A 23,824-nucleotide genomic window follows, 5' to 3' on the forward strand; every position below is an offset into this window, starting at 1 on the left:
ACTGGCAGGTTCTATGGGTCTATTTATTATATGACCAGGGAGGCAGCATATCCTGCTCTGTTGCAATCTTCCAAGGGTGTTCACCCCAGCCCATGGCTCTCTGCAGGACTGAGGGCTCCAGGAGAGCAAAGCCCTGCCTGTGGGCAGCTGCTGTTAGAGGGACTCTGGTGTCAGGGACTTTGCTTTGCTGGGGACCAGCAGTACCTGCCAGCTTCTGCCAAGAGCTCAGCATTGCCTTGGCCTCATTCTGGCCCCAAATAGGACTGGTTGGGCCAAGATCAACACTCACCTGGCAGGCATTGTGCACTGAGGTCACTGCCTGGGGAAGAGGCCGTCTTGGCATCTGCTGGCTCCTTCTCCCTTATGCCGGCAGCAGCAGCAGCAGGGAATGGCCATGTTGCTGTCTCTGTTGGAGACAGGCAGGAACAGCTAGTCCAGCTCCCTCTCCCAGCTCCAGGCTTTGCACCGCAGGCAGTGAGGGTGATTGGTATCCTCTCACTGGGATGTGAGGTTTGGTGGGGAATCCCATGGGGGTACAGCAAGGGACTCATCCCCGAGCTTTGCATTTGCACCCTTCCCTTTGGGAGAAGCCTGGGGACATCATGCAGAGGCTTAGCTCCTGCACAGCCCCAGGCATGTTGGTTGTCATTGGGGCCCCATACTGATGCTCCTGAGGGTTTCAACACCGCAACAGTGCTCTCAGGCTGGTGGCTGAGGCTCCACCAAGCAGGGAGTGTCGGGAAGTACCTCCTGTTTTCGTCCCATGCTCCTCCCCCAGGAGCTGAAGTACAATGTTTGGGATCAGCCCCCTCAACACTCAGCGGCCAGTAGAGGGATCCTGGCCAAAATGAAGGGCCTTTTCTCTGCCTCCAGCCCAGCCGTCCCTTTGGCTCTTGCAAGGAGCAGATGGAGCTTTGCCAAGGTCCCTTAACGTGCTTGGTCAGCCTCATTCCCCCCGACCTCCTTCCCAAATTTGCTGTCCCCCAGCACTGCAAAGGAGGTCCCTTTGTGGGCGCCCCACATGGCAGCTCTGAGACCTCTTTGCTGCTCTGTCTTTTGCAGCCCTGAAAAGTCAGACAAGTTCAAGCTGCAAATAATTTATTAAAACCAGATGTGCTCACTTGGAGCTGCCATGAGGAATTTCAGGGCGCTCCAGCCTTATGAAGACCAGCACCAAGATCCTGGCCTTACACTGTGGGGGCGAGACAAGGCTGGGGGCTGCCCAAGGAGAAGTGCTGACTTCTGAGCCTGTTGCCTCTCCTTCCTGCCTGGCTTCCCCTGGAGGGCTTCTGGAAAGGGGCAGAGAGAGAATTCCAGCCATTTACAAGAAATTTTCCTGTTAGAAAAACACTTGCTCTGCATGACTCAAGAGCAAATTGGCAGAACTGGGCTGCAGAATGGGGAGGGAAAGTAGCTGGAGAGTAGTGGAGGACAGCATATGCTGAACAGCATCTTCCTCCTGCCAGAAGAGGGTATGGGACCACAGAGCAGAGATCTCACCCTGTTCTCTGGCCCTTTCCAGCAACAGCAGCATGGTCCAGTTGGCTCCGAGTGCTTCATTTCCACCTCTGCCGCTGCCTTACCTCATAGCCACAGGCATGTTCCCTTCCACTTCCATCCCTCACCAGTTCCTTTAGCCTGGAGGGGTTTTGGCATCAATCCCAGCCACTCTCCTGGGTTTGGGTGTGAGTGTGTGGGTTTTCAGGATCAGTGGGAGCTGGGATGAGCCAATGCTGAACAAAGCAGGTTTGGAGTCCTGATCCTCATGTGAAGCTGAGCCAAGAGCAGGGCGGTTGCCGACAGGGCAGTGCGTGCTCGTGGTTCCTATGCAGCCAGAGCCTTCAATCGGGAGAGGAGAGCTCTAGATTTTTTCTTCCCCTGAATGCAAAGCAGAGCCAATCACTGTATAACTTTGCTGCTGGTGTTCCCCAGGGCAGCCCAGGTGGGAATTGGAGATCTGGCCTGAACATGAGGCTGAATCTCCCAATCTTCATCCTGCTGCTGCTTGCAGCATCCCTGCATTTTTATCTTAATTCCTGTGGTTTTACCTCCATCCCTGTATTTTAACCCCATTTGGACCATTGCACTGCTCTGCACCATCCCTACAGCCCAAGCAGGGAGAATGAGAAAGCAGCTTCTGGCCAGGGTTGCCTGGGGGCTGGTGAGCAGTGCAGATGGTGGATAACCTCTATTTTCAGGCTTTTCTGAATCAGCTTGAAGAACTTCAGCCACCCCTTCACTGAATGTGTTTGGAAATGAGTAGCAACACAGTGAGTGAAACACAAGCTGCAGCTGAAGGTGGAGGGAGAAGAAAGACTACAGTAACCCATCCCAGGAGGAGATGTACAGAGGGAGCACAGAGGAGCACAGAGGAGCAGGGAAGAGCACACGGAGCTGTGTCTTGGTTTGGAAACAGGTGTCTGCTAAGGAAGGCAGGAACCTCCCCTGAAATGGAAAAATGTAGACCCCTTCCCTCCGAATTGTTATAAAATTGAAATTAGGGGGGACTCTTAGGCAAAAATATGGGAGCAGGAATAACAGTTATTTATTAGGGAAGAAAATAAAAAGATAAAATAAACAATGCAGTGAACCAAAACAACACTGACAGAGTCAGAATACAACCTGACACCCTGTTGGTCAGGGTGTTGGTAGCAGTCCAATTGGGATTGTGGCTTCAGTCCTCCTGGAGGGACAGGTATTTTCTGTTGGATCAGTGATCCTGTAGAAAAGGGTGGAGTCTTCCTGCAGTGGAAGAGGCAGCTGTTCCTCTGGGAAAATCCAGCGCAGAAAAAGCTGTGCTTGTGTCCCAGAAACTCAAAGACTATATATGCAGGTAGGAATGCTTGGCCCTCTGGGCGGAGCATCTCACAATGGGATGTTATAGTTCTTATCAGTTAGGCAGTGACACTCAATGGCCCATTATCAGCAGATGTCTCCCCGGAGGGGAGGGAGGATTGATTGTGGAAGAGATAAGGAAAAACTGCCCACTTAACACAAGACAACTGTTATTCAGATGGCAAATGAATACATCTTGCTTCTCAATCTGGGACAAGCTGGTGGTAGCAGCAGCTCCCCACCATCAGCACATTCCAGCAGTTTCTCCTGGCCTTCACATCCCCATGCAGCTAAAGCATGGAATGGGAGTGTGTCTCAGGCCTGCTCCCAGAACAGACAATAGTGTCCTTGTGGCCAAGAGCCTGCTCCTGGGTGTGAATGTAGGAAGGGGAGGCCGAGCTGCTCTGCGGTTGTTTGGCCTTTTGCCCCCACCCAGGGTGATGTCCACGGGGGCACCCAGCTGCCCCTGAGGGCAGCACTGGGGTCAGGGAGAAGCAGGGACCATAGGAGAGCCACGTGCAGCTGTGGAAAAATCAGTGTCTCAGTGCAAAGATGCACCAGCATGTGGTAGCAAAGGTTACCTCCGGGCTTGGTAGGAGTCAGGGTTGTGCCTAAATTATGCTCCAACACACTCCAGTCTCCTGTTCTCCTCCAAGCTGTGAGTATGAAGGTTTAGTTTAAGGCTGCTTGAGCCAAGCCTGTGCAGCACCCATAAAAACAGCATCCTCCAGCAGCAGATCTCAGGCAGACAGTGGCAGCAGCTGCAAAGCCTACACTGCGGGTTTGCCAAGTCACAAAATATACTGGGACTGGCCCATTTAGTAGAGGGAAGCTCATTTATAGCATGACTCCTGTTACATGTATATGGGATAATTCATGCATCTAAAAATGTTATATATATCTTATATATATATTGGTAAGAAACAGTCTTATAAAAAATTTTTAAGCGCACAAGTCAGTGTCGGGGATTGCACCACGGTGTCGAAACCACCTGGACCTCATTTGCAAACGAATGAAAGGTAGCTAGCCTTCCCCAAGGTAATCTGAGGAAGGAGGAACTGCCCAGATGATTAATTAAATATCTAAGATTGAGATAGCCGCAGCCATCGGAGAGATACATCTCAATACTGGATTCCAGGGAACGCAATCATGGATGTTCATCGCTTCCTGGACATGGTTTTGTTCAGTTCATCAGAGAAAGAACTCCACATGAATATGTGAAGTTCTGAAAGGAAGAAAAGGGACTCTGGCTAGGGCAGAATAGACCGTATAGAAAGTATAAAAACCGCTCGGGCAGGACGGTCCGTGTGAACATAGGGGACCCTCTGCTGCAGCGGTCAGACCTGCGTCTCACCCAGTTGCCGATACCTGGGCTCGGCCCTGACCCTTTTTTATTGGATTGTGGCCATCTCGGACCGAATTTCAGTCGTGTAATAAAAATCTACTTTTATTAAATATTAAATTTGGCTCGATTAATTTTTAGTTATAACACTCCCAACTGTGAATGTAGGAGGCGAAGCAGCCCCTTGGTGAATCTTGATCCTGCAGGTGTCAAGGTGTGTCCCCCGTACACATCCCTGCACATGTGGGCTCCTACCTACCCACTGCAGGACAATGATGATGTTGCTGACGCTACTGAAGCACCACTGCTGCCTCTCCTGGCCCAAATCTGTCTCACATCACCTGAACTGGAACAGGGGGCTGGAAATAATCAATTGCAGCAGCAGGGAGGGAGTCAAGCTCACTCAGTGTTTGGTTTCAGTTGCACTTACTGAGTTTGACTTCAGGCACAGTGAAGGTCAGGTCAGGTTTGCAGAGTAACCTGGGGCCTGGTGACTGTTCATCTGAGGAAGCAGCTCTGGAGGCAGGTACGGCCCTGGCTCCTCAGGGATGCCTGTGGAGGAGCTGGATGCGCCAAGGACCCCAGCACTCCCCACTCCAGATACAAACTGACTCAACATCTTCAGCTGCCACCATCCTTTTAAATTTTCTGTTGTGTATTTTTGTAAAGTTGACAAAGCCCAGCCCCAAGAAATTAAAGGAGCTGAGTTTCATCACTGCTCAGGGTAATTATTGTGGGTGACTGGGAGGGGAGACTTGGGTGTCCATGGGCTGGGGAGTGGATGGGAGGTTGTGACCCACAGATTTTCAGCAACAGAAAAGGTGTTTTTTTAATGTCCTCAACATATATGGCTTCTAAAGGGCAGCTGCTATTCTACAGGAAATGAGGGACAAATCCACCCCAGCTTCCTAATTTATGTTCCAGGACAAGATCAATATCAGTAATTGACTCAGAAATTTTCAGCAATCCCCCCTCTGATGCAGAGATCTCACTGCTCTGAGCTATAGAAGGTGGTATGGATGAGGGGGTACCCTTCCTCATCCTTCTTGTGTAATCTCTGCAACCACTGCAAGAGAGCTTATGCCAGTGCCATGAGCAGAAAAACAGTAAAAGCCAAGCAAATCAGTTTCTTAAAACTTATTTTAATATCCATATCTCATCTGTTGGGTAGAGCCAAAACAGTCTGGCCTGGTTTAAGTTACAAATTCTTCATACAGTTTAAGTAAATGAACAGTGTGGCAATAGGGTCTGTTATTGGAAGTGAAACCCATCTTAACAAGGGAAGTGTTGCAGCCAGAATTCTACCAGGGTTCTTCCCTGCTATCAGCCCCAAAAAGCCGTCACTGTCCCCTGGCCCTGAATGGGTGTCGCACAGCAGGAATAAATGCTTTTGACACAAAACTAATCACACCCACAGAGATGCACACACTGTCTGGCCAAGAAACAATGGGACCAGGATAGAAAAAAAACCCTTTTAGAATTCTCCCTGATGTGGAGAGATAACAAATCACCAGTTTTGGCAAATGGAATGAAGCACCAACCCTGATTTCTCCTGACAGAGGCTGAATAAACATATTGAAGCTCCTTGCTGGACAATTATCTTCTGGCAGCAGGCATGGAAAGGGCTAAGAGAGGATGGCTGAGGATTTAAAGATGCAGTATTTCTGTTCTTTGTATAAAACACTACAGCAGTTTAGACACCATCCTAAATGCAGCTGCAAGAGAGTAAATCCAATTAAAAGCCCAAGAGTCACTACAAAAATAGTAAGAAAAATCAAAGCAGCAGAGTTCTCCACTTTCCTGGCCTGTTGCTTAATTCCAACAGACTGCTCCATTTCTCAGTTAACAAGTTCCTGATCAGGTTTAAGCACAGTATTTGCAGATGATGGCTTACAATAAGGCAGACAAGTGGCAGTTCTGAGTGCCTGATGGAAAACAGCACTTGCCAGGAGATGCCAGTGGGGTAACAGAGCCACCCAAACAGCCCACAGGCTGCCACAGCTGTGGGTACAATCCTGGAGGTGTCCCAAAAAGGATCCCCCAGCCCACAGTAGTCCAGGAACTGGGCTGGGAAGTGCGCACAGGGTGGTTTGTTTTTTAACCACCATCCTGAATTGCAGTTGTGCAGGGCTCATCTCCCCTCAGGGACAAACCCTGTTACTCGACACTGCATCTTTAAATATTTCTGGCTAAGAACTCCTGCCACATGTTAGGAGCACTCCAACCTGGCTGCCACATGTTCAATTGCTGCATTTTTTGTGTTTTCAGTTTTCCTTCTAAGTGGGAGGGAAAAGGAAGCAGAGTGGGAGGCTCCCATTTCACAGCAGGCAGATCCAGCTGAAGGTACAAGACCCCTCCACACAGATTACAGGAGGGAGACAATAATTAGGGTGTCTGCTCCTTTCAAGAATATTCATTCTCTGCCATCTGAAATCAGATGCAGTGATGGCATCAAGTTTCATGAGTCAGCAAGTTTGAAAATTGTTAAGGGAGAGAGGAAGCTTTGCTGCCAAGTCACCCAACATAGAGGAGCAGACAAGGCTTCAGCTTCAGAACACTCTAACGTGAACAAGATCAGTAGAGAGCTGTGTGGGCACAGATCACACCTGTGACACCTGAGCTGTGCTTCAATCCCCACCTGCTCTCTGCCTGCCAGCCAAGATCAGGCTTACAAGCGTGGAGAGCTCAGTATGAGCATGATGGACTGGGTCTGCAAAACCAACAGCACTTCAACACATTAAAATGGTGCAACCGTTGTGAAAACGATGAAGCAGCAGCTGGGACCTTGTGGCAGCCTGAGCTGTGATCCACTCTAATCACAGAATGATGCAGGCCTGTTCTCCCAGGGCTTCACCACCCTCCTCAGAAGGTAAATCATTCCTAAGAGGCCATCCCAAAGGAGCAGAAAGCTGCACCAGCTGAAGAATGGACACTGCCACAAACCTGCTAATACGGGTTTCACTGAGACCAGAAAACTGTCTTCTTCCAAAAAATTGTTATTTTAAAAAAATTGAAATTAATTAGGGGTAAAACACTAACTCTAGTGCCATGAACAGGCAGGATCAACTTTTTTCCCCTCCAAAGGGCAAAGAGTCATATACCATCCCCAGCTGAACCTTGGTGCTTCGAGCTTTTCAAGGAGATGTTACCTAAACTTTATTCAAAGAAAAAGAACAATGTTTAAATATCAACACTGGACTAGCCCAGTCTTTTTTTCCAAAGTCCACATTCTTCATATGAAGCACACACGGCGTCCTGGATTCCCCAAGGCTGCATGTTCAGAAGTTCACAGTACATGGAACCATGTCTTTTTGTATTTTTTCTTGAGCTTCCCCTCCTTGCTCAGAGCAGCCACCCTTTTGTGGTCACTGACTGGATAAACCTCAAGCCATCTCCTATCCACATGGCTTGGCCTAAATGCTGAAGGCTTTCTTGATGAGAGTTGATGTTGTCATGCTCTATGGATGGAAAAAAGCAAGAGAAAAAAGCACCTGGTACAGGTTTCTTGAGACCCTTGTGGATTCCTCTGTTCCAAAGGTGTTTCTGAAAGTCATTTTGCCGGTTTCTCAAGCAGTTTTTGGCTTATTACTCTGTCTCAGTTTGAAGAGCTGTTATTGGATGATCCAGAGGTTGAAGCAATTGCAGCTCCAGCTGGGCTGCTTGTGGATACAGATTTGCGGATGTGAGGCAGCAAGTAGGGGTCACAGGCCAGCTGCTGGACATCTATCCGGTCCTCCTTTCGATAGGCCAGACACCGCCTGATGAACGCCTGCAGCAACCCAAAGCCAAAGCAAGAATTAGCTTTTATGACAGAAACAGGGAGCTTTTGACTCTTTGGGAGCGGGGCCAATGCGGCAACCCCAGTGCTGAAATTCCTTCCCTAGACACAGCCCAGCTCTTGCACTAAATCTCATCTTGTACCAGGAGAAGCATGGGCAGAGGCACCCAGTGTTCAATGATCAGCCTGACAGCTGCAGTAATCATGGAATCACAGAATAGTTTGGATTGTAAGGACCTTATAGCTCATGTCATTCCAACCTCCCTGCCATGAGCAGGGACACCTTTCAGTAGACCAGGCTGCTCAGAGCTCCATCCAGTCTGGCCTTGAACACCTCCAAGGATGGGACATGCAAAGCCACTGATGACTGTGTGATAGGTGAGCATTAAACACAGGACTCCTGATGGTTTTATGAAAATCAGGAGGCTGGAACTGCCTGTGCTGCCTGACCCTCAAGCAGATTTACCTTTGCTTCTGGTGTGACCACTGGCTTTGGAGGGAACTGCACCTCAGTAGCTTTCAGAATTGTGTTCTCCTGCAAAATATCCTGTTGTGACTGGTTGTGACCAAAGGGCTACCAAAAGAAAGAAACAAGTTGTTAAAGGTTGGTGACAGGCATAAAACCTCCATAGCTCTACTGTTTACCATCACCTGACATCAGCATTTTTCCAGGCAAGCAGCCCACAACTGCTGGGAAGGTGCTGCAGATACCAGAGGACCAGGACACATTGCTCCCATGCTCAACTGAACAAAAGGGATCAAGCTGGAACATGCCTGGCTTGCCCAGCAGGGATCTTCACCTACTTCCAGACCTTGTGGGTCTGTTACAGTATTTGTCATCCATTTGAGCTGGCAGAGATTCACCCACTCGTCTCTGCTGGGCTGGTTCCACATGTCTGATGACAGTACTGAGCAGCACATGTGTGTCAGTCCTGGCTTTCACAACATTTAGCTACCAGGGACTCCCGAAAATAAGAACCCATGGAATCCTTTCCCTTCTCCGTCCTGTCTTTCCTGTTGTCATAAAGCTGACAAATCACCTTTTCCTGATCCACACTTCTCCCTTCCAAAAAAGCCATCCTAAGAACTTCTAAAGGGGGTCTTTGTATCTACTTTTTTTCCCCACCAAGCACTTGCAGCCATCAAGACCAACAAAGACTCAGGGCATGGAAAGTGTCACAATGAATGACACACCTGTCCTGCCCAAAACAGCCTCAGTGGGAACATGCCTGGTGGAAAGAGATGCTCTGCAGAATGTTTTTTCTGAAGGAAATGCTAAAGGTAGAGGACAACACAGCCTAGTCTATGCTCCCCACTTCCATTAGCAGGCACTCTGCCCTGGAACTGATGGCAAGGAGACAAGGTAGCACATTCTAAGTCTGTGGAGAAGGAAGCAGAAGCCTGGGTTGCCTCCCAAAAGGTTTGGAAAACACCACTAAGAAAAGAAATTAAACGCCTTCTTACCTTTCTGCCATAAAGACACTGATAGAAGATGACTCCCACTGACCAGACATCAACTTTATTTGAAATCTTTGGAGGTTCTTTCCCAACCACAAAACATTCTGGTGGCAAATACCTGATTAGAAGGAAGCGTTAAGAAGTTATGAGCAGCAGCTTCAAGTATTTTCCATTATTTCCTTTAGAACAGAAAATTCTATGATCAGATACTGGCCTGGGACTCAAGGGTCCCATTTAATTCCTGCGCATCTCTGGGCCAAGATCACCAATGCCTACTCCTTCTGGTAACAGTGATCCCAAGGACTCTCCAGATACTCATGTTCTGAGCTAGTCAGCACAGTCAGTTTCTTTTCACCAGAGCACTAAAACAAGCCGATTCTCTTCTATCTTCAGAACTCGTATTTGCTGTTGAAAAGGCTTGGCCAACAATTCCACAATGAAAAGCACACAGCCAAAACACATGTTTTTAGAAATACAACGCATGCTTCAGTTAAAGACACTCAGCTTCACTCAAGGTACAGCTAGTTTCATTTTTAGGAACAAAACAAAGCTGTACAACACAATGGCCCAACAAATTTTCTGTTGCCCATGGTGACATCTAAGAGTCACATTTGGTGGCACTCACCAAGGGTGATACAGCAACACTTGGCACAGAAGATAAAGAATTGCTGAAAACATGACATTCAAGTAAAGCTCTGGCTATAGACAACACCGTGAGATTTACATATTCTTTGAGACCTAACTATGGATCTTCACCTCCTAATTTCAGAAGAGTACTCTTTCCATCTCCCTGAATTTCCAAATAGGTACAGTATTTTCCTCATTCTTGCTTAAGATGTGAGATGGAGCCACTCTGGACTGTGAAAGAGCAGCCAAGCCCCACTCCAGAGCTCGCTATCTCAGCAGCATATGCAGCTTTTCACCAGCCTTTTGAATATGAGCTAGTTTTCAAACACTGACCTGTTGAACAGTGAAAAGCTGCCAGCCTCAAAAGGAGCTGTGTGACAACAAAAGCAGTTTGCAGGGTCTCAAACCTCCAGTGTTTCAAGCTATCACAGCTAATGGCAGCACACACAGAGCTGACACACTTCCAAACCTGTTTATAAACTGTTCTTGATCTTAACTTGCAAATGCCCCAGGCACTGCTTACCAGTAAGTACCAGCCCCCTGCGATGTCAGCTCCATGCCATCAACTGAGTTGTAGCTGTCATCATCCATAATTTTGGAAAGTCCAAAATCTGTGATTTTTATCTCTCCACATGCAGTACCATTGACTAGAAGAATGTTACCTAGACAGAAGAAGGAAACAGCCCTTAGGATACACATTTAGCAAGAATAAAATTGCATTGAGCCCTTCACTGCACAAGGACAAGAGACCTACAGTGAGCTGCACCAGATGTTTTATCTCTCAAAACACCGAACTTCAGAGACTTGGGGACAACCAAGGGCTAGAGCTGATCTGCTCATCTTGAATGACCTAGCACCTCATATTGCTTGGAGCCTCCAGATCCTTAGCCCTGTTAGCCAAATGAGCTTCAAGCCCAGGCTATTTTGATCCCTCATAAAGGTCTTGTTGGAAGGGCAAGTCAAAAAGGAGGATTAAGGAGAGAAGTACACATACACAGTTATGACTCATTCTGCCCAGAAGTTCTGACTTGCCCTGTCTTCTCAACATGCCACAAACTCTCCTTCCTGACAGTGCTCCTCAGTGACTTTCTAAGCTCAAAAAGGACAATGACTGCTTAGGCAAGAGTCTTTCATAAGCCCATCAAGAAGTCAAATCATCACTGTTTTTCTCCAAGCCTACAATAAAGTAGCAGAACTATGTGTGATGGCAGCGGATGAATCACAGCTCTAGGCAGCTGCAGGCAGAGCTCAGACAACTTGGGAACAGCCAGAGAGGAACGGGGTCACTACAACCAGTGCAACAGCACCATCTCCTGTACACATTCCTCATGCTGATGCAACAAACCACATCACAAACCAGTTACACAATGCTGATGAGGTGCCACCAGTACAGGGAGACAAGCCAGGGATAACTGCCCAAAGAGATGGATGAATTTACTGGACTAGGAAAAAAGCTATGTAGCCAATATGCATCATCCCAAAATGTAGCATTTCCATTTTCTCCCTTGTGGCTCTGCCCCAGTGGTAGAAGGAAAATATACAACACCATTTCGGGAGGATCTTCTACCCCGGCAGATGTAACTGAATTAACTCAAAGGCAAACCTGAGCAGTCTGACTGTGTGTCCTCAGCTTTGGGAGCTGACACACAATATGAAAAAACAAACATTTCAAAATTAGCTTCTGCAATCAAATTCTCAGCCAGATGATTACAGAAAGAATAAGCCAGAAGAATGGGAACATGAAGCACACCAGTAATTGTGGGAGCCTTTATGAAGCAGTAACAGAAGCTCTCAACAGCAGAATACAAACAGGACATTAAGAAAACTAACACAGCCGCTTGGTGACTCAAGGTCTCATTCTTGAAAATTTACACCTCCTTGTTTTACATGTTACACCTCCTTGTTTTATGTTGCAATTCTGGCAGACAACACCCTTTACACATTTTCCAAAGGTTCTATGCATTTTATGTTCTTTTTTCTTGTTGCAAGTTAGCTTTCCCAGACAGCCCTGTCTTCTTTTTGCTGTCTGAACAAAGGAAACTGCCTCATATTACACCTGCAACCCATTACATTTCCTTAGCATCTTTAAGCATGTCAGCACAGCATACCTGGTTTAAGGTCATAGTGTATGATGGGAGGTTTGATTTCATTTAAGTATTTTAAAGCATTCACAATCTGCATAATAATGGATCGTGCCTCTTTCTCTGACATTAGTTTGTGCTGTTTCAGGTAGAAGTCCAGATCATTCCCCTCACAGTATTCTAACACTGTACAAAACCTGAAAGAAAAACAGGAGTTGTTGCAATTAAGGCACCTGATAGAAACCAGAACACTTTGTTACTGCTTGTCTGTAACTCACCCATTTGGCCAGATTAAGAGTCCTTCAGCCTATGAATCCCTTTCTAAAAGTAAGCTACCAGGAGCACAGGCCTCAATGCTCAACAGTACAAAGGTCAGAGATCCCCCATTAAACACCTAGAGGCTGAAAGCTGTATCAGCTGTGGCCCAGGGCCAAGAGCAGGATTTACCAGTAAAGTACCACATCTGACAGAATACAATACATTGGTTTGTGAGATGGAGTCTCTAGAAAACTAGTGCACACTGGAAGTACACCTTGGTTATCTCTGCAGTAAAATCTAACATTGGTGTGGACACCTTCTGGACTTTCCTGGAAAGTTTTAAATACTTTGCCTTTAGTGAATTGGTCAAACCCTGGGAAAGGACAGAGCAACACAACTTACGAGTCAGTATCCAGTGAGAAGTAGTCGTATAGTTTAACTATTCGAGGGTGATCCAGTTCTTTGTGAATTCTGTACTCTCTACATGCATGTCTGAAAACAGCAAAGTCTGAGCATTAGTCATACAAGTGACTTAATTCTAATTTCTCCAGATAGTGAATCCAGACATACCACACAGCATCCAGCTTCAATCAAGCCCATGCATGTTCCTCAGACAGCTTCAGACAAATCAAGTGAAGAAGGAGCTGCACAGAACAGCTCTTGAGAACCACAAAACCCCAGTGCAGCTCCAACCCTGGCAATGCTACAAAATAAAATAACTCATCTTGATTAATGGTACTGCTTGCCAAAATAGAATAGGCTCATAAATCCTTAAGAGATCCAAGAGAGCTGAATACTAAAATCAGCAAGTTCTAGAAGAACTCCATGCTTAACAGCCTAATTTCCAGGCTTCAAATTCAGCTTCATTTTTCCCAGTGACTTGTTGGAGAATTAAGAACACAACTTTATCTTGGAAGTCCTATGGAGAAGGCTTGGCTGTCACTCTACAGTTATCTAACCCATGGCATTAAGGAGTAAGAGCTACCAACAGCAAAAGGCTTCCAGTAAAGAATTTCTTCCTAATATTTAATTTAACCCTGCTCTCTGTCAGGCTGAAGCCATTCCTCCCTTGTCCTGTCACTCCAGACCCTTGTAAATAAGTCTCTTTTCATCTTTCTTGCAGACTCCCTTCAGGTAGTGGAAAGCCACAATTACAATCACTTATTCTAGGAAACAAAGGGAAGGGGGAAGCTTCCAGAGAGCACAACGCAGGTGTGTACCTGAAAGATGGGGAGGAAAAACCATTGCCCTTGGAACTGCTTGAACATTTCAGAGAGAAGCCACTTCAGCACTTTCCTCACAGAGCACTGATGCTTTAAAATGCAGAGGCACAGGGCTTATACAAAACTTTCTGTGTGTACGTACACATTTAAAACATTTCTAATCTGACCAAAACTTTTGTAAGTAGTTACTGGGACAGAAAGTGGCTTTTGAAAAGTAGAAAAGACAGGAAAAAAATTGGCAGCCTGCTCACAGGCACTGTATAACCAAATGCAGGAGGAACTGGGAAACATTTGCTTTACACTACTTTACAAACTCACTTACTTGTGATAGTTTTCTTTCTTCTCATCCCTCCAGTTTTTATTTAACTGGTGTATTTTCACAGCTACATATCTCTGTTCTGTTAAATCAAATGCCTACAGAGAGAAGAGCTGAAAATCAGTAAGAATCACAGGCTCAAGTTAATACTGCAAAAGCAGACAAGCTCTAACAAACCAATATCTCCACCCAGGAAATCAGCATTAAAACAGTGAGGGAAAAGCAAACCCACATTTTGATTTAATAAGCTGCACTAATGAATTCAAGCAACTCTGAAAACAACTGAATATTCTGCACTTTGATCTGACCTTCCCCATGGGATCTAACTCACACTGCATTGACTTTGTCATTTTACTACCAGAGTTACAAAGGGACTAGGAAGACCAAATTACCAAAATATAGACAGTTTTTATATTGGGAAAGACCCTGCTATTATTCCCCCAAGTCCAAAATTAATTTTCTACACTTGGGTTAATAAAACACAACCACCAAAATACAGAAGATTTTTCAATGCTTTGTTTCACTGGTAGCTCACCTCTCCAACTTAAGAGCATAATGTTTCAAGCACATATAAAAGCTGGAAAATTCAAGAACTTAGCAGAGCTGTGTGATCTTGTGCTTTATCCTTCCATCTACTTCTTTATTATTTAAACAGTCCTTAAAGAATGGACCTCTGAAAATGCACTCACAATGCAATGCAGAAATCTTCTACCTCGCCTGAGAGTAGCAACAATAATATAATGATTTCCAGGACAGGACACAATGCTGTGGTAAGCAAACAGGCATAATGTGTGTTCATCTCAAAAGTTGTCTACTTAATTCCTAATGCTTAATAGATTAGCCAAGACCCTGGAGAGGAAGAGCTAAGCACTTCTTTGTTTTAATAATAGTTACAACTCTTAAGAGCAGGCAGGTAGGAAACATTCATGCCCTCTTGCTTTCATCTGTGGAGCCAAAACTTTCTGCTTACTCAGCAAAGCACTTAGACACAGCTCACACTTCCCCCCTCCCCCCCACCAAATCTGAGCAGTCTAGTCCCCTTAGTTTAGGTTCCTATTGTTGTGCTGCATCAAAACAATAAAACCATGAAGTTTCCAATATTTGCACTGGCATAATTATTTCCATTCTAGCCAAATTCAACATGAATCCCAAACTTCTGAGTACAACTGGGGAATACTGAGAACTGGAATAGCTCTAAGTTTAATAGTCAAGTAACAAGCACCAAAGTATCCCAGGTCTTGGCTGTTAAAGAGTGCTGACACCAGGAATCCTCAGCTTTAAGGAATTCCCAAAACTACACACAGTGCCCCCTGCTATTTCAGAGGGTAAAATGAAGGCACAAGAAAAAGAGGCACAAGAGCCATATGCCCCTAGGAAGTACAGTCTTTGCATTTATTATTGGCCCTATTTTCACTTATTTATAGACACGTTCAGACTTGCTCTGCCATCTCAGTAAGGCTTAGCCACTGCAGGTATCTGTGCATAGCATTTGAAGAAACAAGTGGTTTGCTTCTCTGTCTTAACAAAAATGGAAGACTTGGTGCAACACTTTTTGACACGTTTGAAGGAAATCTGACCCCTGAGGACAAGGCCAGCACTTGAAAATCTCAACTCTGATGTCTAATACAAGCCAGATGCACCATGAGCTTTGTACTCCTTTCTTCCCTTCATAACTTGTACAGCATTGAGAAAACAAATGTAAAATCTCTGCTTCCTGCAGATCCAGATCACATCAGATTGCCACTTCCAAGTTACCTTATATACTTCACTGAAGCCACCTCTACCCAGAAGATGTAGCAATAAATATCTATCATTTAGCGTTGGATGGTCTTTAAATCTGGTAAGAAAGACACAGTTTAAGAAGACAGAAATAATGATCTTCTCTGCGCAATAAATTACAGCTACCACACAGCTAAGAAATGACGTTTTCACTTTCAGACAGAGAAATATAATTGTGTTAATGACTGACAAATTTGATGCTATTTGATCACACTGCACCAATGAAAGTCTATTTAAGGATGCCTTGATGCATGTGGAAGCCTGTCTTACGTGAACTTCAAGCTTCACCTGTACCACCCCACAATCAAGGGACTATTGAGTTATAACATCAATTTAAAAAGGATTAAGTGAAAGATTATGAAAAGATTGTTTCTTGTTATGAAGAGAACAAATAAAAAATAAATTTAAGTTCTTATCCCTGAATCCCATGTGCTTACTGTGAATTATCTTCATTGTGTATCCTTTTCAATTCCCTGATATGCAGATTTCTAACCCTCTCTAGCCGTTCCAGCTCTGCCTGGATCTCAGCTTCTTCCTGCACAAGGAAAAACACAACACTCTGTAAGGTACTGCAGGTAGTGTTTCCACCTGATTTATGGAAACACAAATGAAATTCCACTTCTGAAGAGGTTATTGGCCTAAAACTTGTCTGGGAGATCAGAGAGATGGTCAGAGTCAATTTGCAGTCATGTGGTGCGCAACAGGAATGAAAACTGACTGGGCAGTTCTGTTCACACCTACACTGACAGGAGGAGACATTTCTTTACACCTCCTTGTTTATAATATTTTCTGTAATTAAGAAGCTTTGTTGCTGTGGTCTTGCTCCTTCCCTGAGTAAGTGCCATGCAGATGTTTTTGAAGGAATTTCAGTTCTGGTGGGACAAGAGAAAGAAGACAGCCCTCAGCAGTAAGAGCAGGGACGTCATGATGACACATGGAATAGGGCAGCATCTGGACAGGATGGGCAGTGTGAGAGAATAACATTATATTCTACTAGTGGTAACTGCTCAAACAGGTCAGAGTGTTCCTCAATGCCACGTGGAAGTTCTGTTTGTCTAGCTGGAAGTTCTGGTGCCCTGAGAAATGACATGAGAGTTCACATCACTGTGGCCAGGGCTGCAAACCCCAATTCAAACGTGCTCCCTGAGCAGTACAATTTGTGTATGTGACTCAGAGGACACTGTTACCCATCTGTCTTGTGACTCTGCTCCTTCCCTTTCCAACTGGTTCTATTTTTAGACATAAAGAATGAGCCAGTTTCCTAAAGTGGAGAAGGATAAGCACAGCTTCAGACAATGCCACGATCCCAACACATGACTTCATTTTCCATTAAGGTCTATTTCCAAATGGATTCCTCCATTCCAGGGTGGCATTGTTATACCAGGATAGATGGACCTGCAATATAGGAGCTATAGAGCCAGCATGCCTGCAGCATTCTCCAGCCTCTGTCACTTCTCTTTGTTCAGAGGTCAATAAAGCATAATGGGCAGACTGCCAGCAGATTCTGGGTGTGCAGTAACTTTCCCTTCCACAGAAAATAACAAGGAGTACAGACACATTAATGAGGCCTTGCATTCAGCTTGTGTGTCAAGGTTACAGGAAAAAAACTAAACGTAGAGCTTGAGCACCACCTGAGAAAGGAAAGGGCACTCCAGCAAGATATGTACTTCTTCTTTGGGTAATTTCCAAAAGAAAACTCCTTGGCCTTAGCAAATCAGGAAGTGGCAGAAGACATCTACCTTTTTTCCCCAGTATTTCATCTGTTGAAGTGTCCCAGAAAATGTATTTATAGGTCACTGCAATCACTTTCAAGGTAACCAACAGCTTATCTAAATATAACCTCACCTGCAGGTACAGTTCCTACTGAGGCCAAGGTATTTGAGAACAAATGCGCATTGCCGCTGCCTGAACAGGATTGGTTTGCAACAGCCAAAGAGATTTTACTGGAGTGATAATGTTGGTTACTCAATATTGCAAAGAACTGGAATAGTCAATGACTTGCATTCTTTTGTTGTGTTTTTATAATTTTCTTCCCTTAGTCCATTCCTTACTGTTCCCTCATGTTATACACATTCAGAGTCCCCCACCAGGCAGGTCACAGTGACAGAAGATGTATCAAAAAAGTAAAACTTCTGCATGAAATCTTAACTGTAAGGACAGAGAAAGCTATTTATTGAAGCAAAGAACATCTTCTGTGAATATCACCGCCTCAAAAAAATTATTACAAAATTCTGGCTATCCCTTTCAAGTCCAAAACCCTCTTGATTATCAAACAAGTACTGACCTCTACAGAGAAATGCTCTTGTTCACAGAATACTGCACAAAAAGCCTTTGTTGCAACTAGTTCTTACCTTTTTAAGATGACCTAGTCGGAGTTTGAAGATTTCCTCCTGTTCATGGTATTCTGCTAATGTTAACCTGCACGAAAAAGAAAGACTCAACACATTAGGTTTCCAAACGTGATAAAGTGAACAATCTGCAGAATGCACATTGCCAGTGGAAGTAACAACTCCACAGAGTAGATCAACAGCCAGCATAAACTATTTTAGATAAATTCTGCAACCTATATTTTTTAATAATCAGTGTAAAGGAGAACAAAAACTTAAACCTGAACAATATCCATTAATTTCAAATTCAAGTCCCTAATAACACCTATATAGGCTACTGATTGACTTTTAATGAAGACAGCTAAACCATAACATAAATATAGAAAAGTGAAGCCCAAATATTCCACATCTTATTTTTTCCATGTGAAGTTTGCTTTACTGACTCATTTTCAAATTTTTCTTTGTAATAAAAGCTGGATAATTCAATCCAGCTATTCACTTTGAGACTAGAAGCACACCTGGCCACACAGCCACTGCAAACAGAGCAATGACCTGGGATTCAGAACTCTTTCCTGTTTCAAGTTCTGCCAAATGGCTTCCAGGGAAACCTTCGGAAATTTACTTTATCGTATTTTTGACCTCATGGATAGTTACGAGGAGCAATGGGATAAGGGGAATAACCCCTATTTTATTGATTGTAAATTATGTGCAAAGTTTCTGCTCTAGGTGGTTGGTCAAAAGAAGTTTCATAATATTTTTGACCTCTTTTCCATGCAAGCATGCTACGTAGGACAAAGCACAGCCTTAAACTAAAACAGTGACAGAACCCATTGCTAGTGAAATGCAATGACACACTGAGGTCTTTAGGACTAGAAAAATGAATCGCTATATTAACTGTCTCATTACTACCAACAAGAAATTTGGTAAAAGCATCACATGTGAACGCAAAGCTACGACACACTTATCATTTGCATCTGTTCACTCTGTAAACATGATCTGCGTGTGACAACATACAAATAGCTTCTTTTAAACCTAAACTGAGTTCAAAGCATATCCCAGGAGGATTTCTGCAACAGCAATCATGCTCTACACAGTACTTTCACATAAGGTTAGTGCAGAAGACCTCCAGAGCATCAACACCTCTACTTCTTTCAAGGGGGACCGAGTCTGGTGTCTATGCAGGGAGACCTTACTCAGTAAACTGAGAGGGGAGCACATTCAGCTCATCAAGTGCTCATCTTGAAATGTCCCAACTTCCCTCTGTTGATAATGAAGAGAGTCTAGGTACTTGAAACAAGGCCTAAAGCATTTACCAGATAAATTTAATGAAAAACTCATAAGCCAAGTTCCCTATGAAAGAATCTTGAGCAGAAGGAACTTTTACTACAAATTAAAGATACATAAAATACAAAGCCAGTACCAAAGATGGTCACATGCTGTCTCATTTCTTACACAACTACTGACGGCCCTGAGCTGGACTTGAGGATCCTCGGGAGTTACCTTCAACTCAGAATATTCTGTGATTCTATGATTCTAATTCACACACACAGCCTGAATTTTAATTAGATTCAGATAATCTAAAAGACCGTCCCAAGAGTTTAGGTCTTCGTGATTCTGTGATTCTTTGGTTGCTGTTGTGTAAAGAATAAAGAGAAAACTGAATAAACCAGCAACAAGGTTTGCACACATGTTCGCGCACAAATAACAAACACCATCAGTCTACTCACTAGAGCAGTGATGTAACAAGCACCACCAGGCTAACAATGCCCAAAACAGCTGCCTATCACAGTAACCATCACAAAAATCAAGGGGGCTCGGAGACAAACACAGCCTTGTTTCACAGAAACGTGCTAGAAACACCCTACCTACCTCTAGCACAGCTGAAGGCTGCCCTAATGAATCTCAACCAGCCCCAGCAGAATTAAAAAAACTCTTTTCTCAGTCACAGGCCAGAAAATTCATTTTGGGAGAGCTTGCGTTTAAATTTGCATCACAGGACCTTCCTCTCCTTTTTAAGACACAGTAGCAACCATAAACCACAGAGGAACCAAAAATAAAAAAGGAACTTGGCTGTCTGCTTCTCATTCAACTTTTAGAAACATTTATATTTAAATTGCCTAAAAATCAGCCTCTGTAGAAGTTCCACAATGAAAAGCCTCTCTCCAGAAGTCATAAAATTTTGTTCCTGATACACAATGGTCCAACAAATGCACTTACTGGATAACTAATGATTATCAAGCAGTCAGTCAGTCCAGTTGCTACAGCTGACTTGCAAAAACCCCAGTGTTTTCACATAAGCTACAACATTCCACATGAACCATATCCATACCCTGGCAAGCAGTTTTTATCAAGTACCTGACAAGAACCTTTCTAAATCGAAAATATCACCCTAAAATGCACCAGTGAAGAATGATAAACCAGCAAGAAACAGAGAAAAAGTCTTGGGAACCCAAGAGGCTTCCTAGCAGAGCATGGATTATGCCAAGGCAGGCTCAAAGCACAAGCAGAAGCATCACTGACGTGACCAGGATTCCCAGGGCACACCAGGACCTGTGCTGCAATGTCTCCAGAGTAAGCCACGCTACAGCTGCACCAAACTGCTGGAGAAAAAGAAGCCCACAAAAATGGGGAAAACTCATCCTGCTCTTTGGAAGTGAAAGATTGCCACAGTGAATAGCAGTGTTTCAAAAATGTCCATGTACAGACATTCCATTTGCTTCTCCCAGCTCAAACCTGGCAATAAAAAGGACGACTTTAAAGTTTTATTTAGTTCTTTTCAGGTTCCCTTGGCCAGAATGAGGGGAAAAGGTCTCCAACCAACTTAGTTATTTGCAGGAAGCACAAAGTGCTCTCCAACACAACCCACCCGATCTGCAGGTACCTGTATCCCACTCTGAGGGCACAGCCCTGGAGCTGAGGGCTCCCTGAATATCAGGATTCACATAGCCTTGTGCCATCTCTGCTGAGACTGTAAAGGCAGTGGGAGCTTTTGCTTCACATGTCCTTTTAAAGATTAAGACCAAGAATTCAACGGGCTTCTGGAACTTTGAGGTCAAGTCAAACCCAGGAGATTTAATAATGAAAAATGAAAAGTGTCAATGAGGGTTATGGCATTAGCCTACAGCAAGAAAATTAAGTCTATAGAGGGAACTAGGAGAAGGTAGGGCTAAGTCTCTGACTAAATGTATTTCCAACTCACAAAAGCTTCTGAAGAAATAATGTTCTAAATTTCTTTCAAGCCCCAGCTTTACTCTAGAAGAATAACAAGTCTCTTAGAGCATCAGGTAACTTCAAAAGAGGCAGGGGGAAAAAAAAAAAAAAAAAAAAAAAGAGAAGAATAGCACTCCCACCATTTCCCTGAGTCAAGTATGTGTGAAGAACTGTTTTGGAGAACAGGCCAATGCTCAATGCACTATCTCCATAGAGAGCATCTTACTGCTTCAGCATCCCAAATGAATAGTTTCAAAACTCTTAATTCAGAATTCTCCACAGTAACTATACAGAAATCAAGGCTTCTAAATGTGTACAATTTTGTTTTCCTTAAAAAAAGCACCACATATACCCTGATACTGATACCAATTCTGAACTTACAACACTAAAGTCAGAACCCACTTTTCAAACCTGACCACAACAGGAATACTGAAAAAATTACTGGACTCATAAAAAAATAAAGTTAAGCTCCTACATAATCTGGACTTGGCAATGATCTTTATTTTACTTCAAAGCACAACTATTTAGAACTGGAGCAAGATGTTGGTGAATGCCGGGCTAATGCCACAACATTCATTTCTGCATGGAGCGAAGCCTGGAGGCAAGGGCAAGATTCCATTTCCCAGGAGATATTTTGTGCTCTAATCAAAGCATGTGGCTTTGCCATGCACCAAGAAGGCCACAGAACCTACGTTTCATTTTCTGCTCCATTGGTCTTGTTCTTGCGCTGCTTCTGCTCGGTGCTTGCTGGAGGGGTTTGGCCCATTGCGGGTGGCTTCCGCTTTGCTAACATTTTTCGTTGTCTTTCTATTTCTTCCCGCTGGGAATTTATCCTTTCCTGTTGCCTGAAAAGCAGAGAGGAAAAAAAGCCACGACAGATAACTAAGGGTGCGCACTTGGTTGTCTTCAGCATCTGTTCTTACCAGATTGGACCCATGAATTTCCAATCATTTGCACTTGTAAGATTTGTAACAAAATATTTTTGTACAGAAAAGGGAGATGTGCCAAACATGATGAGTCAGAGTTTTAAAGGTATTTTTACATAAAACGGGATTCTTTTCCTGGCTCACAGAAATCGTTCATTAAGTGAAAGGTTTAATTCATGCAGAGGACATCCAAAGGAGTTGATAACCCCATGGAAACCTAGGATCCATGGCATGTCACTAACTTTCCACACACTTTTTCCTAAAAGTCTCTGTTTGAAACCTCAGATTTTCCTGTTAAAACTATTCCTGAAGTCTGGCAGTGTCTGAGAAAGTATCCTTAAACTTCAAAAGTACAGTTAAGCTATCTTAAATTCTCTGGAATATAACCAATATCATTCCCAATTTCACTAAGGAACTGTCTCTCCTCCAAGATAAAAATACTATCTCAAACATTTTACAGTGATAAAAGCACACTTGAAATTTCAAGTCTAAATGACCTAAGCATTTGCTTACCTATTTCCCTTTTAAAAAGGGACTGAGACTGCAGGTAAGTATTCCAGAAGTATTTTTGCCATGACTTCCAGCAGAAACAAAGGAAGAATTATGAAGTCCCTAATCTGTGCCTAACAAGAGCTGCACCTCCCTATCAGACTACAGAGAAGTGGTGTGATTTTTAAGGATCACACATAACTCTAGTGCAAATAAATTGTCAAGTCCTACTTAAAGGTCTAGACCAGGTGGGAATTGACTGGGCATTTCCATTAACATACTGCATAAAGGGTCTCTGATCTTCATTTCCAGGTTTCTGCAGCCCCTTTGATCACTGTTACCAGAAGGCAAAACAAGTTAAATAGTATGGATTTTCTCTTTCAAGCTTCTATACTTTCGAATTAAGGGGGGGGAAAAAAGGGCAAGCTAATTAGCCTACTTTGACTAATATATGCAAGGATGCAAATCAAATTGACTCACAATATATGTGAGATTTTGGTCCACCCTTTCACCCCAAGCACTACACAGCCAGGTGGATGCACTGAAGATTCCCAACAGGTAGCAACAGTTGGCCCAGAGGCCAACTCAAACCATTTCATTCCAGTTCAAGTCTCTGGATATTTCAGCGGAAATGGATTTCTCACTTCAGTGTGAAAGAGTTCCTCGTTGTCAGGAGTTCCTATCTGATCCTTCCATGCATCAGTCACACCATTCTCACATTCTGATGTGCAAGACATCACACACAACTGGTAGGGTTTTTTTCCCATTTCTGCCTCTCAAGTTAAAGACAATCCTGTTTGTCCTCACTTGATAAGGTTCTGGAAGGCATAACCATCTGTCCACTGCTCGGTGAAGGATGCGCCATGCCGCACGGTGGTGAAGTGCCCCAGCCTCAATCGATCCTGCATGCTCTTATCTCGGCATGCCATCTTCTCCTGCTTTGACTGAAAGCAAAATAAAGCCACGTAAAAATACAAGCCATAAATTACTAAGGGCTGTGCTGCATTTTAAATCACCACCAATTCTTTCGCCTTTCTATTATTTCAGTTCTGAAATATTTCAGATCTAAAACCCAGCTGAATATCATTGATCAAATTATTGCTGGTGCTTCACACTGGTCTGGCAGGTATTTGTTCACCTCCATCATGACATTTCAGCCTCACTCTTCCCTCCTG

At 44.1% G+C, this 23,824-nt stretch overlaps 1 protein-coding gene across 14 annotated transcripts in view; it reads right to left on the bottom strand.

The window, feature by feature from the left end:
• Positions 1 to 5,299: 5,299 nt before the first annotated feature.
• The window catches only part of TLK2 (tousled like kinase 2), a 56,143-nt gene continuing 37,618 nt past the window's right edge, over positions 5,300 to 23,824 (bottom strand). For all 14 annotated transcript variants that reach the window (XM_068212408.1, XM_068212412.1, XM_068212410.1 and 11 more), the window contains 12 exons: positions 23,457 to 23,593; positions 21,927 to 22,079; positions 18,049 to 18,115; positions 16,135 to 16,232; positions 15,674 to 15,755; positions 13,925 to 14,016; positions 12,782 to 12,871; positions 12,149 to 12,318; positions 10,564 to 10,702; positions 9,420 to 9,531; positions 8,422 to 8,529; positions 5,300 to 7,946 (listed from right to left, as the gene is read on the bottom strand). In XM_068212408.1, coding sequence (XP_068068509.1) covers positions 7,773 to 7,946; positions 8,422 to 8,529; positions 9,420 to 9,531; positions 10,564 to 10,702; positions 12,149 to 12,318; positions 12,782 to 12,871; positions 13,925 to 14,016; positions 15,674 to 15,755; positions 16,135 to 16,232; positions 18,049 to 18,115; positions 21,927 to 22,079; positions 23,457 to 23,593 — 1,422 coding nt within the window. In that variant the 3' untranslated portion in view covers positions 5,300 to 7,772. The remainder of the gene's footprint in view (positions 7,947 to 8,421; positions 8,530 to 9,419; positions 9,532 to 10,563; positions 10,703 to 12,148; positions 12,319 to 12,781; positions 12,872 to 13,924; positions 14,017 to 15,673; positions 15,756 to 16,134; positions 16,233 to 18,048; positions 18,116 to 21,926; positions 22,080 to 23,456; positions 23,594 to 23,824) is intronic.

Source organism: Anomalospiza imberbis, chromosome 22 (assembly GCF_031753505.1).
Source record: "Anomalospiza imberbis isolate Cuckoo-Finch-1a 21T00152 chromosome 22, ASM3175350v1, whole genome shotgun sequence".
Classification (NCBI taxonomy): domain Eukaryota; kingdom Metazoa; phylum Chordata; class Aves; order Passeriformes; family Viduidae; genus Anomalospiza; species Anomalospiza imberbis.